The sequence below is a fragment of the Hemitrygon akajei genome, chromosome 12 (genome assembly GCF_048418815.1).
Source record: "Hemitrygon akajei chromosome 12, sHemAka1.3, whole genome shotgun sequence".
Lineage (NCBI taxonomy): Eukaryota > Metazoa > Chordata > Chondrichthyes > Myliobatiformes > Dasyatidae > Hemitrygon > Hemitrygon akajei.
The window spans coordinates 56,533,636-56,548,536 of record NC_133135.1 but is presented as its reverse complement, the minus strand read 5'-3'; the positions used below and the strand labels follow the sequence as shown (position 1 = coordinate 56,548,536).

General features: G+C 42.7%; 1 protein-coding gene across 1 annotated transcript in view; it reads left to right on the top strand.

Moving 5' to 3' along the window:
- The window catches only part of LOC140736584 (interleukin-12 receptor subunit beta-2-like), a 90,393-nt gene that overhangs the window by 24,363 nt on the left and 51,129 nt on the right, over positions 1-14,901 (top strand). The window contains exons 5-6 of the mRNA XM_073062403.1: positions 2,341-2,494; positions 10,209-10,291. Of these exons, the coding sequence (XP_072918504.1) occupies positions 2,341-2,494; positions 10,209-10,291 (237 nt within the window). The remainder of the gene's footprint in view (positions 1-2,340; positions 2,495-10,208; positions 10,292-14,901) is intronic.

Here is a 14,901-nt window from a genome sequence, read left to right as displayed (position 1 = left end):
AGCATCTTTGCAGTCTTTTTAATCTGTTAGGAACAGTGTGCCTTTTTCAGGAGTTTGGTATTGAGCGTGTAAATGATGTGGTTTGTCCATGCAACTGATTGGCTGTAATTAGATCTACCATAGGATATTAATATGAGACAACACTGCCATTGATTCATTCAATGAATATGGACAATTTTACATCATCAGCTTTGGTGTTTTGAAGCGCCTAGTATGAGTAGTCGAGGTCTCTAAAGTGTGCAGCTAGGTAGGAATCAACACTTCCTGGTAGATCATGATTTTTGTGCTCTGTTTGAGATCTTGATCTTCAAAAGTTGTTTTTTTTCCTCCCTCTTAAATGGTCATAGGCCATGCTAGTGCATTGAAAGCATTTGTGAATTTTTTTCATCAGCATCACCCTTTACTGGGACATGGGTCCAGAAGTATGGGATGTGATCTACATTTCCCAGGGTTTGTAGACCTTTATTGTGCAGTTGGGACAGGCTGTTGGAGGACTGAAGTTCACTTTGTTGATTTCTCTGAATCACTGACAATCTGATCTCCAAAAGTGAATTTAGGTAGGCACTATCTGCACTTCCTTCAACTTGATAACTCAGGTTGGGAATGGCCTCTGTTCTGGCGTGGAGACAGCAAAAATGAACAGTTTCCCACTTGTCTTTCAAATTACTTCCATTCCAGTAGGAAGCATTTTGGAAGTGAAGTGCAGCAGTGTGTTGAGAAAGGTGAAGAGATTAGCAGCAATGGTATAGCCTTCATTCCAAAGTGGATTTAGTTCTGTGGTGGGCCCACTGTGGTCGGTTAGTCTCACAGTCAATGTGTCTTCACACAGCAAAACATGGGATGGAAACCAGTTTCTAAAGGCTGGGGAGCTTGAGTGGATTCTCTAGATTCATCCAAAGATACATTGTACTGTCTGCCATAGGGAAAACCTATCAGACTGTTATCAAAGCTTATCAGACCTTCATGAGAGGAGTTCAGCCATCCTTAACTAGTTTTTTTTTAACTTTTTAAAATTTTTATTGAACACAAACAAAAACAGAAACACTAAACATATGTTAACAAAGCCAGGGAATCACACATAAGCAGCAACAAATATATAACTACTAACTTTAAATATACAAATACACAAGAAAATCCACTCCAAATACTGTTGGACAGAAGGAACTATATCTGAAAGGAGTCACAAAACAGAAATATTTACAGAGATAACCCGAAATGTTGACAGATTTGTACAGTCTTTACAGCTTTATGGTTATGGGAAGTTTTCAGAGTATTAACGTATAGTTTGAAGTCTGACGTAAAAAATAGAAATGTAGGTTTCTTATTGCTGTATTTGCATTTATGGATATAAAATTTGCTGTAAATTAACAGAAGATTTATGATTTTTAAAAAATGATCCCTATGAGATTTGGTATCATTAGTAAACCCAAGTAAGATATTTTCAAAACAAAAAGTAAAATCCACTTTAATATATTAGTCACTTGGGGAATCTGAGGAGGAGGAGGAGGAGGCGGAGGAGTATTTGGGGCTTATTTAATAAATTTTTATTGAGGAATAAAATTAAAGAAATTTCATTTAAAATTATACATAGATATTATCCAGCCAATATTTATTTGACAACGTTTAATTCTGATATTGAAACTAACTGTTCTTTTGTGGTTTCTATCCAGAGGATTTATTTCATCTGTTTTGGGATGGTGACTATATGAAAACACTTTGGGTTGATGTTTGTCAATTTATAGACCATCCTTAACCAGTTTGGCCTACTTTTGTTTCCAGGCACAAAACATCCTCTGACGCGATCTATCAAGCCATCTGTTAAGGGGAAATTATGACAGATATGAACGTTAGTCTTGCCAAACATGCCCACATCCTGAAAAAAAATATAAAGTTAACCTGAACCCTCCCCTTAATCATTTCATCCAGGTGATCAGAGCAGTTCCCTGAAAGGCACTATGGAGCTATCCACCCGGAGTGTGTGCTTATGATCTTCACTCCATGACAACCCCAAGAGCAATGCAGGGATCAACTACTATGCCTGGTCTTTTCACCCTTGGAGATATTATACCCGCTATGCAGCACTTTAATATTAGTACAAAATTCTACTGGGTTTTCTTCAGTGTATCTCTTTTATAAACAGAATAATGACAATTATATATTATGCTCCTTTGAACAGATAACGGAATAATGTGCCTATGCGTTGTGATAACAAAGGTACTCTTGCTGTGAGATTTTAATATGTAGCAAACACTGTCTTATGACAATATATTTTAATGCCTTGGATTTAAAATGAGTTACCAGAGATGATGTTAAGGATTGTTTTCCTGTCATCTATTTTAGATTGCTAAGAGTAATATCACTGACAATTCGAGCTATCTCAGCCGCTGTGAACCCTTCAGAGAATATGAGCTTCAGATCCGCTGCATCCATGTTCAAGGCTATAAGTACAGCAGTGAGTGGAGTAGGTCATTTATAACCAAAACCCCTGAGGCAGGTGAGTTGAAGGAATTCAGTGGTGAGATAATAGAAACTAACATATACCTAGTAAACCCATCACCATGTAAGTGAAATATGAACAACAATGGTCATTGAGCAAGTGTGTGTGTGTGTGTGTGTGTGTGTGTGTGTGTGTGTGTGTGTGTGTGTGTGTGTGTGTGTGTGTGTGTGTGTGTGTGTGTGTGTGTGTGTGTGTGTGTGTGTGTGAGAGAGAGAGAGAGAGAGAGAGAGAGATTAGATGTGGACTGTAAATTTAATGTTGTATACAATTGCTTTTAAAGAAATTTCTTAATACAGGAGAGATTATATTTGGTGATCTTAGATTAAGTACTTGGGTTCCCTTTCTCTTCAGACCATAAAGACTAAGTATTCTGTTTAGTCGGCTGTATCCTATCCTGATCATTAATCTCCATCAATTTTTATGCACCACCTTTCCTAACACTTTAGCTTTCCTTCCTTGTCTCCCCACCCATTACTCCCACCTCGCTATTTTAACACATGGAGCTGCTGTGAAGAGATCTTTCTGATATGATGTGAGATCGAATTACTTGAACACAAGACTATTTCAAAAATTCATGTCCAAACCGGCATTCCCTTGGGCACTAGGAGGTCAGAATATATTGATATTGACGAAGCAATGACTAGGTCTCAAGAAGATGATTACCTTGTTACAGGTGAGGGGTGTGGCAGTAAAGCAAGCATTCCTTACACGTGAGATTATAAACATTCATTGTATGGTACTGGGCCCTATTATTGAGTGCGGTCCAAGAATCCATTAGATTGCCTGGGATTAAGAGGTGGTAGTAGTGGCATTGCTGGCCTGGGAAGGGAGAGAAACATCTGCTGGTGATGCTGTTGTGCACAGTATTCGGTGTTACTCACTGGAAGTACACATCTGGATTTTGGATATACTTTGGGTCAAATGTAATACTTCCTGTGATCAGCTAGTGGTCATTTGGATACTACTCTGACAAGCTATTACTGTCCATGAACTACTAAGTTCAGGTTAGTAAGAACAATAGAAAAAAACCCAAATAAATCTCTTGTATTGCCTGGAACTTTATTCATTTCCATCATGCCAATATTTCTGCTGTTTACTGAAATACTTTTTTCAGATTCAAATTATATGGCAATGTATTTGTGAACCTTCTAATTTAAGAAAGGAGTGTGATCCCATTGAGTGTCATTGCAGATGTGAAGTGTGAACTGGGAAAAGCGTTTCATTGAAGGTTCAGTCAATATAATCCCTCAACTTTCAGTCCCTGTGCAAAACATAACTCTTCCATTAAATGCAGTATCATTGGCTTTGAAGGAGAAGAATGTGGAGGATAGGGAGATCAGTGTAGAGCATGCTACTTTGCTGGGGCATTTTGAGATAAAGATAGAGGTAGTGTTGGATCTTTTAAGAAGTTCAACTTGGACCACATGTGGAATATTGCATTCATTTCTGGCTGCACCATTATAGGAAAGGCACTAAGGCTTTGAAGAGGGTGCAGAAGAGGTTTATCATGATACTATCTGGAGCAGAGGGCAAGTGCTATAAGAAAAATTAAACAAAGTTAGGTTATTTTCTCTGGAGTGGGATAGAACCATAAAACCATAGAACATTACAGAGCAGAAACAGGCCTTTTGGCCCTTTTTGGCTGTGCCGAACCATTTTTCTGCCTAGTCCCATGACCTGCACCTGGGCCATATCCCTCCAAACCCCTCTCATCCATGTACCTGTCCAAGTTTTTCTTAAATGTCAAAAGTGAGCCCGCATTCACCACTTCATCTGGCAGCTTCTGCATGAAGAAGCCCCCCCCCACCAATGTTCCCTTTAAACTTTTCCCCTTTCACCCTTAACCCATGACCTCTGGGTTTTTTCTCCCCTGGCCTCAGTGGAAAAAGCCTGCTTGCATTCATTCTATCTATACCCATCATAATTTTATACACATCTATCAAATCACCCCTCATTCTCCTACGTTCCAGGGAATAAAGTCCTAACATATTCAACGTTTCTCTGTAACTCAGTTTCTCAAGTCCCGGCAACATCCTTCTAAACCTTCTCTGCACTCTTTCAACCTTATTAATATCCTTCCTGTAATTAGGTGACCAAAACTGCACACAATACTCCAAATTCAGCCTCACCAATGTCTTATACAACCTTGCCGTAACATTCCAACTCTTATACTCAATACTTTGATTTATAAAGGCCAATGTACCAAAAGCTCTCTTTACAACCCTATCTGTTTGTGACACCATTTTTAGGGAATTATGTATCTGTACTCCCAGATCCCTCTGTTTTACTGCACTCCTCAGTGTCCTACCATTTACCTCGGATGTTCTACCTTGGTTTGACCTTCCGAAGTGCAATACCTCACACTTGTCCGCATTAAACTCCATGTGCCATTTTTCAGCTCATTCCTCCAACGGTCCAAATCCCTCTGCAAGCTTTGAAAACCTTCCTCACTGTCCACTACACCTCCAATCTTTGTGTCATCAGCAAATTTGCTGATCCAATTTGCCACATTATCATCCAGATCATTGATATAGATGACAAATAACAATGGACCTAGCACTGATCACTGTGGCACACCATTAGTCACAGGCCTCCACTCAGAGAAGCAATCCTCCACTACCACTCTCTGACTTCTCCTGTTGAGCCAATGTCTAATCCAATTTACTACCTCACCATGTATACCTAGTGACTGAATCTTCCTAACTAACCTCCCATGCGGGACCTTGTCAAAGGCCTTACTGAAGTCCATGTATACAACATCCACTGCCTTCCCTTCATCCACTTTCCTGGTAACTTCCTCGAAAAACTCTAACAGATTGGTTAAACATGACCTACCATGCACAAAGCCATGCTGACTTTTTCTAATAAGTCCCTGTCTATCCAAGTACTTGTAGATCCTATCTCTTAGTATTCCTTCCAATAACTTACCTACTACCGATGTCAAACTTACCGGCCTATAATTTCCCGATTTACTTTTTGAGCCTTTTTTTAAACAACGGAACTACATGAGCTATCCTCTAATCCTCCGGCACCTGACCCATGGATATCGACATTTTAAATATTTCTGTCAGGGCCCCTGCAATTTCAGCGCTAGTCTCCTTCAAGGTCCAAGGGAATACCCTGTCAGGTCCTGGGGATTTATCTACTCTGATTTGCCTCAAGACAGCAAGCACCTCCTTCTCTTTAATCTGTATAAGTTCCATGACCTCCCTACTTGTTTGCCTTGTTTCCATAGACTCCATTCCAGTTTTCTTAGTAAATACAGATGCAAAAAACCCATTTAATATCTCTCCCATTTCTTTTGGTTCCATACATATCCAACCACTCTGATCTTCAAGAGGACCAATTTTATCCCTTACTATCCTTTTGCTCTAAACATACCTGTAGGAGCTCTTGGGATTATCCTTCACCCTGACTGCCAAAGCAACCTTGTGTCTTCTTTTAGCCCTCCTGATTTCTTTCTTAAGTATTTTCTTACTCTTTTTATACTCCTCAAGCATCTTTTTTCCTCCCTGTTGCCTATACCTGTCATACATCTCTCTCTTCTTCTTTATCAGATTTCCACTATCCCTCAAAAACCAAGATTCCTTATTCTTATTCATTTTGCCTTTAACCCTGACAGGAACATACAAATTCTGCACTCTCAAAATTTCTCCTTTGAAGGCCTCCCTCTTACCAATCACATCCTTGCCAGAGAACAACCTGTCCCAATCTATGCTTTTTAGATCCTTTCTCATTTCTTCAAATTTGGCCTTTTTCCAGTTTAGAACTTCAACCCAAGGACTAGATCTATCTTTATCCATGATCAATGTGAAACCAATGATGTTACGATCACTGGAACCAAAGTGTTCTGCTACACACACTTCCGTCACCTGCCCTAACTCATTTCCTAATAGGAGATCTAATATTGCATCCTCCCTAGCTGGTACATCTACATATTGATTTAGAAAACTTTCCCGAACACATTTCACAAACTCTAACCCATCTAGACCTTTAACAGTATGGGAGTCTCAATCAATGTGTGGAAAATTAAAATCCCCTACAATCACAACTTTCTGTCTCCTGCAGTTGTCTGTTATCTCACAGATTTGCTCCTCCAATTCTCACTGACTATTGGGTGGTCTATAATACAATCCTATTAATGTGGTCATACCTTAGGCTGAAGGAAGTCCTGATAGTGGTTTATAAGATTATGAGAGGCGTAGATGGAGTAGACAGCCAGTACCTTTCTCCCAGGATTAGTGTCTATTGCATGAATTTAAGGTAAAAAAGGGAAAATTCAAAGGAGATGTGTGGGGGAAGTTTTTTACAGAGAATGGTGGGTACCTGGATTGTGCTGCTTGGGGTGGTGGTAGTCAAATGCAATAGAGGTGTTCAAGAGGCACTTGGACAGGCATATAAATATGTGGGTTATGGAAAGAAATGGACATTGTGTAGGGAGAAGGGATGAGTTTAGCTGGGCTTTTAATTACTAATTAAAGTAGTCTGGCACACATTATGGACTGTAGGGCTGTTCAGTGTTCTGTGAGTCAAACTGTTATGAGCTCACACCCTTATTGTTCCACCTGCTGGTAGAGCTATTACATGTCTAGGCCTCCTTGTCAAATGCTTGCCTTGTAGTAATTACTAGTAATCAAATTGATGCACCATCAATAACTCACGCTGAGACATAGGAAGCGAGGTATCGGCTTTTATTGACTGGAAGAATGAACAACACTACATCCTGGGGAATGAGGCAGGGCAACAGGCCACAGTCGCCTTTATACAGGGGTCTGTGGGAGGGGCCACAGGAGCAGTCAGCAGGGGTCTGTGGGAGGAGTCACAGGAGCAGTCAGCGGGGGTCTGTGGGAGGAGCCACAGGAGCTGTCAGCAGGGGTCTGTGGGAGGAGCCACAGGAGCAGTCAGCAGGGGGTCTGTGGGAGGAGCCACAGGAGCAGTCAGCAGGGGGTCTGTGGGAGGAGCCACAGGAGCAGTCAGCAGGGGTCTGTGGGAGGAGCCACAGGAGCAGTCAGCAGGGATCTGTGGGAGGAGCCACAGGAGCAGTCAGCGGGGGGTCTGTGGGAGGAGCCACAGGAACAGTCAGCAGGGGTCTGTGGGAGGAGCCACAGGGGCAGTCAGCGGGGGTCTGTGGGAGGAGCCACAGGAGCAGTCAGCAGGGGTCTGTGGGAGGAGCCACAGGAGCAGTCAGCAGGGTCTGTGGGAGGAGCCACAGGAGCAGTCAGCAGGGGTCTGTGGGAGGAGCCACAGGGGCAGTCAGCGGGGGTCTGTGGGAGGAGCCACAGGAACAGTCAGCAGGGGGTCTGTGGGAGGAGCCACAGGAGCAGTCAGCAGGGGTCTGTGGGAGGAGCCACAGGAGCAGTCAGCAGGGGTCTGTGGGAGGGGCCACAGGAGCAGTCAGCAGGGTCTGTGGGAGGAGCCACAGGAGCAGTCAGCAGGGGTCTGTGGGAGGAGCCACAGGAGCAGTCAGCAGGGGGTCAGTGGGAGGAGTCACAGGAGCTGTCAGCAGGGGGTCTGTGGGAGGGGCCACAGGAGCAGTCAGCAGGGGTCTGTGGGAGGAGCCACAGGAGCAGTCAGCAGGGGTCTGTGGGAGGAGCCACAGGAGCAGTCAGCAGGGATCTGTGGGAGGAGCCACAGGAGCAGTCAGCGGGGGTCTGTGGGAGGAGCCACAGGAGCTGTCAGCAGGGGTCTGTGGGAGGAGCCACAGCAGCAGTCAGCGGGGGTCTGTGGGAGGAGCCACAGCAGCAGTCAGCGGGGGTCTGTGGGAGGAGCCACAGCAGCAGTCCAGACAGGTATATCTAGTTCACCACACAAATATGTTTTCGAATGACTCATTTCCCCATCACACACTCTTGGGCTTTGAAGATTCAAGATTGTTTGGTGTCATTTCCAGTACACACGTGTAAAGGAGAATAAAATAATTGTTACTCCAGATCCAATACTACACAAAATAACACAGCAAAATAAAGAACACCATAAAAATAATTTAAAAGCTCAATACGTATAAATACATAAGATAGCTTATACACTTAGATTGGTTGTATGTCCATAAAGTGACACTAGGCACAGGAGTGTCTGTACATAAGGTAACTGACAGGAAATGATAACATAGTGGAAGTGGAGTGGGTGGAGGTGTTGGTCAGCCTTACTGCTTGGGAAAATAACTATTTTTGAGTCTGGTGGTCCCACTGTGGATGCTACATAGCCTCATCCCTGGTGGGAGTGGGACAAACAGTCCATGAGCAGGGTGGGTGGGATCCTTCATGATGTTACAGGCCATTTTCTAGCACCTTTCTGTATCTATGTCCTTGATGGTGGGTAAGCTGCTGCAGGTGATGCACTGTGCAGTTTCAACTACCTGTTGTAGAGCTTTCCTGTCTACCGCAGTGTGGTTTCCGTACCATGCAGTGATGCAGTTTATAGGATGCTCTCTACAGCACATCTGTAGAATGACGTGTGCATAGTCCAGCTCTCTTCAGCCTCCTCAAAAATTAGAGATGTCGGTGGGATTTCCTGGCTGTGTAGAATGTGTTCTGGGACCATGAGAGATTGCATGAAATGTGTGCTCCTGGGTGTTTGAAACTGCTCCCAGTTTCCACTGCTGTTCCACCAATGTAAAGCGGCCTGCGAGTGATGTGAGTGCTCCTGAAGTTGGCAACCATCTCCTTTACCTTGTTGAATAAGAGGTCATTCGCCTGGCACCAGGCCTCAAGCTCTTCCACCTTGTCTCTGTAGGCCGTCTCATCATTGCTGGTGACCCCGCCACTCTAGTGTCATTGGTGAACTTGATGATATGATTACTCAGGTGTTTGATCGTGCAGCCATGTGTGAGCAGAGTGTACAGCAATGGGCTCAGCCCACAGCTGTGAGAGGCACCTGCGTTGAGGAGAGCAATTTTGTGAAGGGCATTTTTACAGCATTTTGGCATTAGCAAATTTGATTATATTTGCTTGTCTTGTACTAATTGCTGAAATTTTTCCCTTTATCCCTTTCCAAAAGAAACTCAGTCATTTAATTATTTGTTTCTCTTAGTACTGAGCACTGCATATTGCTTTAATGTCATGTTAAAGCTCAACACTCACTTGATTTCTCATAAAGCTCACGTTCATTCTTTGGGGTTTCTTGTTCCATGGATGTCTGCGAAGAATAAGAATTTCAGGTGACATACTATATACATTCTCTGATATTAAGTTGAACCATTTGAAGCTTCTAACACTCCTGTAGTTCTCAGCCCCTTTAGTGTCCATACCTCTACCATGTCAGACATACCCACTACTTGTCATGTGACTTGTATGCTCTTAACAAGCCCAGTCAGACTCCAGCAATCCTTAAACAATCCTCAACATAATAGGAGAACAGAGAGTAGCTCTGCTTGAACTCCTGGCTTGTTCTCACCTGAAATTTTCAGCCGTCAATAAAGCGTTAGTGACAAGGTCTATAAATCCATTCATGCTGGGTGCATTTCATCCCTGCCTAAATTGAAAAAGATTTTTATATGTATCTGTATCTATATATTTGGGCAAATATAATGGAAGTCCACACGACAAGGTTCACTGCCCTGACCTGTAGACATACTGTATGAAATGAGTTATACTGTCACAGTGGAAAGAGTGGAAATGTAATACTGAAAAGAGTTAAAATTGAATTGTGTTTCTGTTAAAAGCCATTATTCCAGCAACAAGCATTATTTTTCTTCCCTGATGAATCGTTACAGAACCAGTGGGAGTTTTAGATGCATGGAGTTTATATGAGCCAACCAATCTGAACAAACATAGAAGAATAATCATCTACTGGAAGGTTTGTTGAACACTTCATACCCAGAATGTTGTTATAGTCAAAGGCACAAATAGCCATCAGCAGCAGTATTAATGATAGGACAAAGAGCAGTAATGAAAACATCCTGATGTTATTTCTGTCAAAATGCTTGTTAGCACCCAGTATAAGTGGTGATGCATTAAAATGGGATGTAGGTTATTTTACCTCTTATCACATTTTTGGCATTTAAAAGTAATCCAAACAAGATAGAAATGTAGTATTGTCACATACACACAACCCTGTAAAAGTATCAGCAACAATAGAACACACCTGGAGTCTGGTTTTGCTGTTAACAAAACACTATTTTATTAGTAACTATGTCATATAGTAACTTAAACCAGGTAAATCAAGAGTTAACGGTGTACATAGGTGTAATTAAAGTTCAAGTTCAGGTCTTACGATGGTATGTAAGAAAGTTCAGTTCAGCTGCACGGGATCGAAGTGAGAGAGAAATACTTGTGATCTGAATAAACAGGTGTCGTCGATTCTCCTCGATGTCGTCCAAATCTTCCAAGTCAACCAAACATGACCAACTTAAGAGCCCCGTCTTCGAGTGATAATCTACCAACCCAGGCAAGGGTCAGGCACAATGGTAGATTCCACAGGGTTGCCCTTTACACGTCACGGATCGTTTCCTCTTAATCGATCCTCAGCCCCACCCTTTGTGGGTACTTAAAAGTTCAGTGGCAATTTCCGCCACCGGCCTTCGTGTGACTGTGTCCTTGTAAAAAGTAAACAAGCTGCAGAGAAACCATAACATTCGACTGTCCATCAAATAACTCCACCCATCTCCCTCTCCCTCTCCCCCCTCCCCCTCTCACTCTCACTCTCCCTCTCCCTCTGGAACAGCTCAAACAGTGTCCAAAAGTCACTCTCATTCTCTCAGCATTTTAAAGTGACAGTCCACAGAAAAAATGAACTCTAGGGGTACATAACAGTATAAATTCAGTTTCAAAGTGCAGAATTCTTTTCTGAATCTGTCTTTCAGTGCTTGCAAGTAAGTATCTTGTAAATATGCCACAATATCCAGAAAATATATTGTTCATTTGCACCCAATACTTGTGTGCATGGATGAATGTAGTGACTAACATGGCTGCCCACCTTCCACTGTCATTTCAAACTATGCTCCTGATTGAAAGACACCCCACAACTTCAGTGAGGTTCCTTCACAGTTCCTTGTGGGGATGCCTTTCCAGAGCATCGTGCTCAGAGAAAGCAAGCCTGTTCTTGATGCTGCTCTTCTTGCAGACAGCCGGACCTTCAGCAGAGTTTTGAAGGCAGCATTTTGCAGAGCATGTTTATTTCTGAAGAGCAGCTTTTCTTCCGATATCCAGTTCCTAAATACCCTGTATTCTTCCTACACAGAGATAGATCTGCTTAACACATTGATGCAAATTGAAATAAACTGACAAGGAAAAATCAATTTTCCATGGTGCTCTTCCAAAATGAGTGTGACAGGATGTGCTCCCACTGATACTCCTACCTTTAGTCCCTGCCTGTTGCCTTTTGCCGGGTACTCCTCTATACACAGAATCTGATTCCATGCTGTCCTTTAAATTACCCACCATTTAGAAATGGTGAGTGCAGGTCTGGTTGAAAATGAAAATATTGTTCTCTGGTTTAGTATTAATTTTGCACATCAAGTTTCCTTTTGCTGGATTGGATAAATATTGCAGAAATGTTTCAGTGTTGGCAATGAAATGCAAAATGATCTCCTGTGGAACCATGTAATTCCTCCAAGTTGGCTGATTTTAAGTGAGCTCCCTCTCGTGACAAACTGTGAGATTACAGAATTTACAAACCTAATTTCAGTTTTGACTTCTGCCTTCCCTTTCTTAGTTCCACTGTGAAGACAGTGAGCCGACAATTTTGTGAGGCTCAACGGAGGATGCTAATGAGGCTGAGACACTTCTTCCATGAGGCCAGTTTTAGTGCTATCAAAGCAGAAGCACAGGCTTACTGCTGTGCCCATCTGGGTTTCTACTTTTTCATTTGTGGCTTTGAGAACAGAGCTGCTTGAGTTCTTGCCAGAAGTATGCTGGAACCTCACAATTTGTGCAACTCAGGCTCCCCTGATGTCTGCATGACCCTGTTGTAATTTTGAAATGTCAGTGGGTTGAAAGGGAGCCATTTATCCATGTTTATTCATTCTTCAGATACTGGCAAGGCTAGCCTTCACTGCCCTTCATAGCAATGAGGGGCAATGAAGCCATTGCCTTGAACCGCTGTAATTCTTCAGTGCTGTTGAGGAGAGAGTTCCAGGCTTTAGACCCAGCAATGATGAATGGATAGCGACTGTATATGTTTACAAGTCAGGCTAGTGTACCAATTAGGAAGGACTGGGTGGCAGACTTGTGTAGGTTGCTCATAATAGAAACATAGAAAATAGGTGCAGGAGTAGGCCATTCGGCCCTTCGAGCCTGCACCGCCATTCAGTATGATCATGGCTGATCATCCAACTCAGAACCCTGTACCTGCTTTCTCTCCATACCCCCTGATCCCTTTAGCCACAAGGGCCATATCTAACTTCCTCTTAAATATAGCCAATGAACCGGCCTCAACTGTTTCCTGTGGCAGAGAATTCCACAGATTCACCACTCTCTGTGTGAAGAAGTTTTTCCTCATCTCGGTCCTAAAAGGCTTCCCCTTTATCCTTAAACTGTGACACCTCGTTCTGGACTTCCCCAACATCGGAAACAATCTTCCTGCATCTAGCCTGTCCAATCCCTTTAGAATTTTATACGTTTCAATAAGATCCCCCCTCAGTCTTCTAAATTCCAGTGAGTGTAAGCCTAGTCGATCCAGTCTTTCTTCATATGAAAGTCCTGCCATCCCAGGAATCAATCTGGTGAACCTTCTCTGTACTCCCTCTATGGCAAGAATGTCTTTCCTCAGATTAGGGGACCAAAACTGCACACAATATTCTAGGTGCGGTCTCACCAAGGCCTTGTACAACTGCAGTAGAACCTTCCTGCTCCTGTATTCAAATCCTTTTGCTATGAATGCCAACATACCATTTGCCTTTTTCACCGCCTGCTGTACCTGCATGCCCACCTTCAATGACTGGTGTACAATGACACCCAGGTCTCGTTGCAACTCCCCTTTTCCTAATCGGCCACCATTCAGATAATAATCTGTTTTCCTGTTCTTGCAACCAAAGTGGATAACCTCACATTTATCCACATTAAATTGCATCTGCCAAGAATTTGCCCACTCACCTAACCTATCCAAGTCACCCTGCATCCTCTTAGCATCCTCCTCACAGCTAACACCGCCGCCCAGCTTCGTGTCATCCTCAAACTTGGAGATGCTGCATTTAATTCCCTCGTCTAAATCATTAATATATATTGTAAACAACTGGGGTCCCAGCACTGAGCCTTGTGGTACCCCACTAGTCACTGCCTGCTATTCTGAAAAGGTCCCGTTTACTCCCAGTCTTTGCTTCCTGTCTGCCAACCAATTCTCTATCCACATCGATACCATACCCCCAATACCGTGTGCTTTAAGTTTGCACACTAATCTCCTGTGTGGGACCTTGTCAAAAGCCTTTTGAAAATCTAAATATACCACATCCACTGGCTCTCCCCTATCCACTCTACTAGTTACATTTTCAAAAAATTCTATAAGATTCGTCAGACATTTCCTTTCACAAATCCATGCTGACTTTGTCCGATGATTTCACCTCTTTCCAAATGTGCTGTTATCACATCTTTGATAACCGACTCTAGCATTTTCCCCATCACCGATGTCAGACTAACCGGTCTATAATTCCCCAGTTTCTCTCTCCCTCCTTTTTTAAAAAGTGGGGTTACATTAGCCACCTTCCAATCCTCAGGAACTAATCCAGAATCTAAGGAGTTTTGAAAAATTATCACTAATGCATCCACTATTTCTTGGGCTACTTCCTTAAGCACTCTGGGATGCAGACCATCTGGCCCTGGGGATTTATCTGCCTTTAATCCCTTCAATTTACCTAACACCACTTCCCTACTAACATGTATTTCCCTCAGTTCCTCCATCTCACTAGACCCTCGGTCCCTTTCTATTTCCGGAAGATTATTTATGTCCTCCTTAGTGAAGATAGAACCAAAGTAGTTATTCAATTGGTCTGCCATGTCTTTGTTCCCTATGATCAATTCACCTGTTTCTGACTGTAAAGGACCTACATTTGTCTTGACCAATCTTTTTCTTTTCACGTATCTATAAAAGCTTTTACAGTCAGTTTTTATGTTCCCTGCCAGCTTTCTCTCATAATCTTTTTTCCCTTTCCTAATTAAGCCCTTTGTCCTCCACTGCTGGTCTCTGAATTTCTCCCAGTCCTCAGGTGTGCCATTTTTTTTTTGCTAATTTATATGTTTCTTCTTTGGACTTGATACTATCCCTAATTTCCCTTGTCAGCCACGGGTGCACTACCTTCCCTGGTTTATTCTTTTGCCAAACTGGGATGAACAATTGTTGTAGTTCATCCATGCGATCTTTAAATGCTTGCCATTGCATATCCACCGACAACCCTTTAAGTATCATTTGCCAGTCTATCTTAGCTAATTCACGTCTCATACCTTCAAAGTTACCCTTCTTTAAGTTCAGAACCT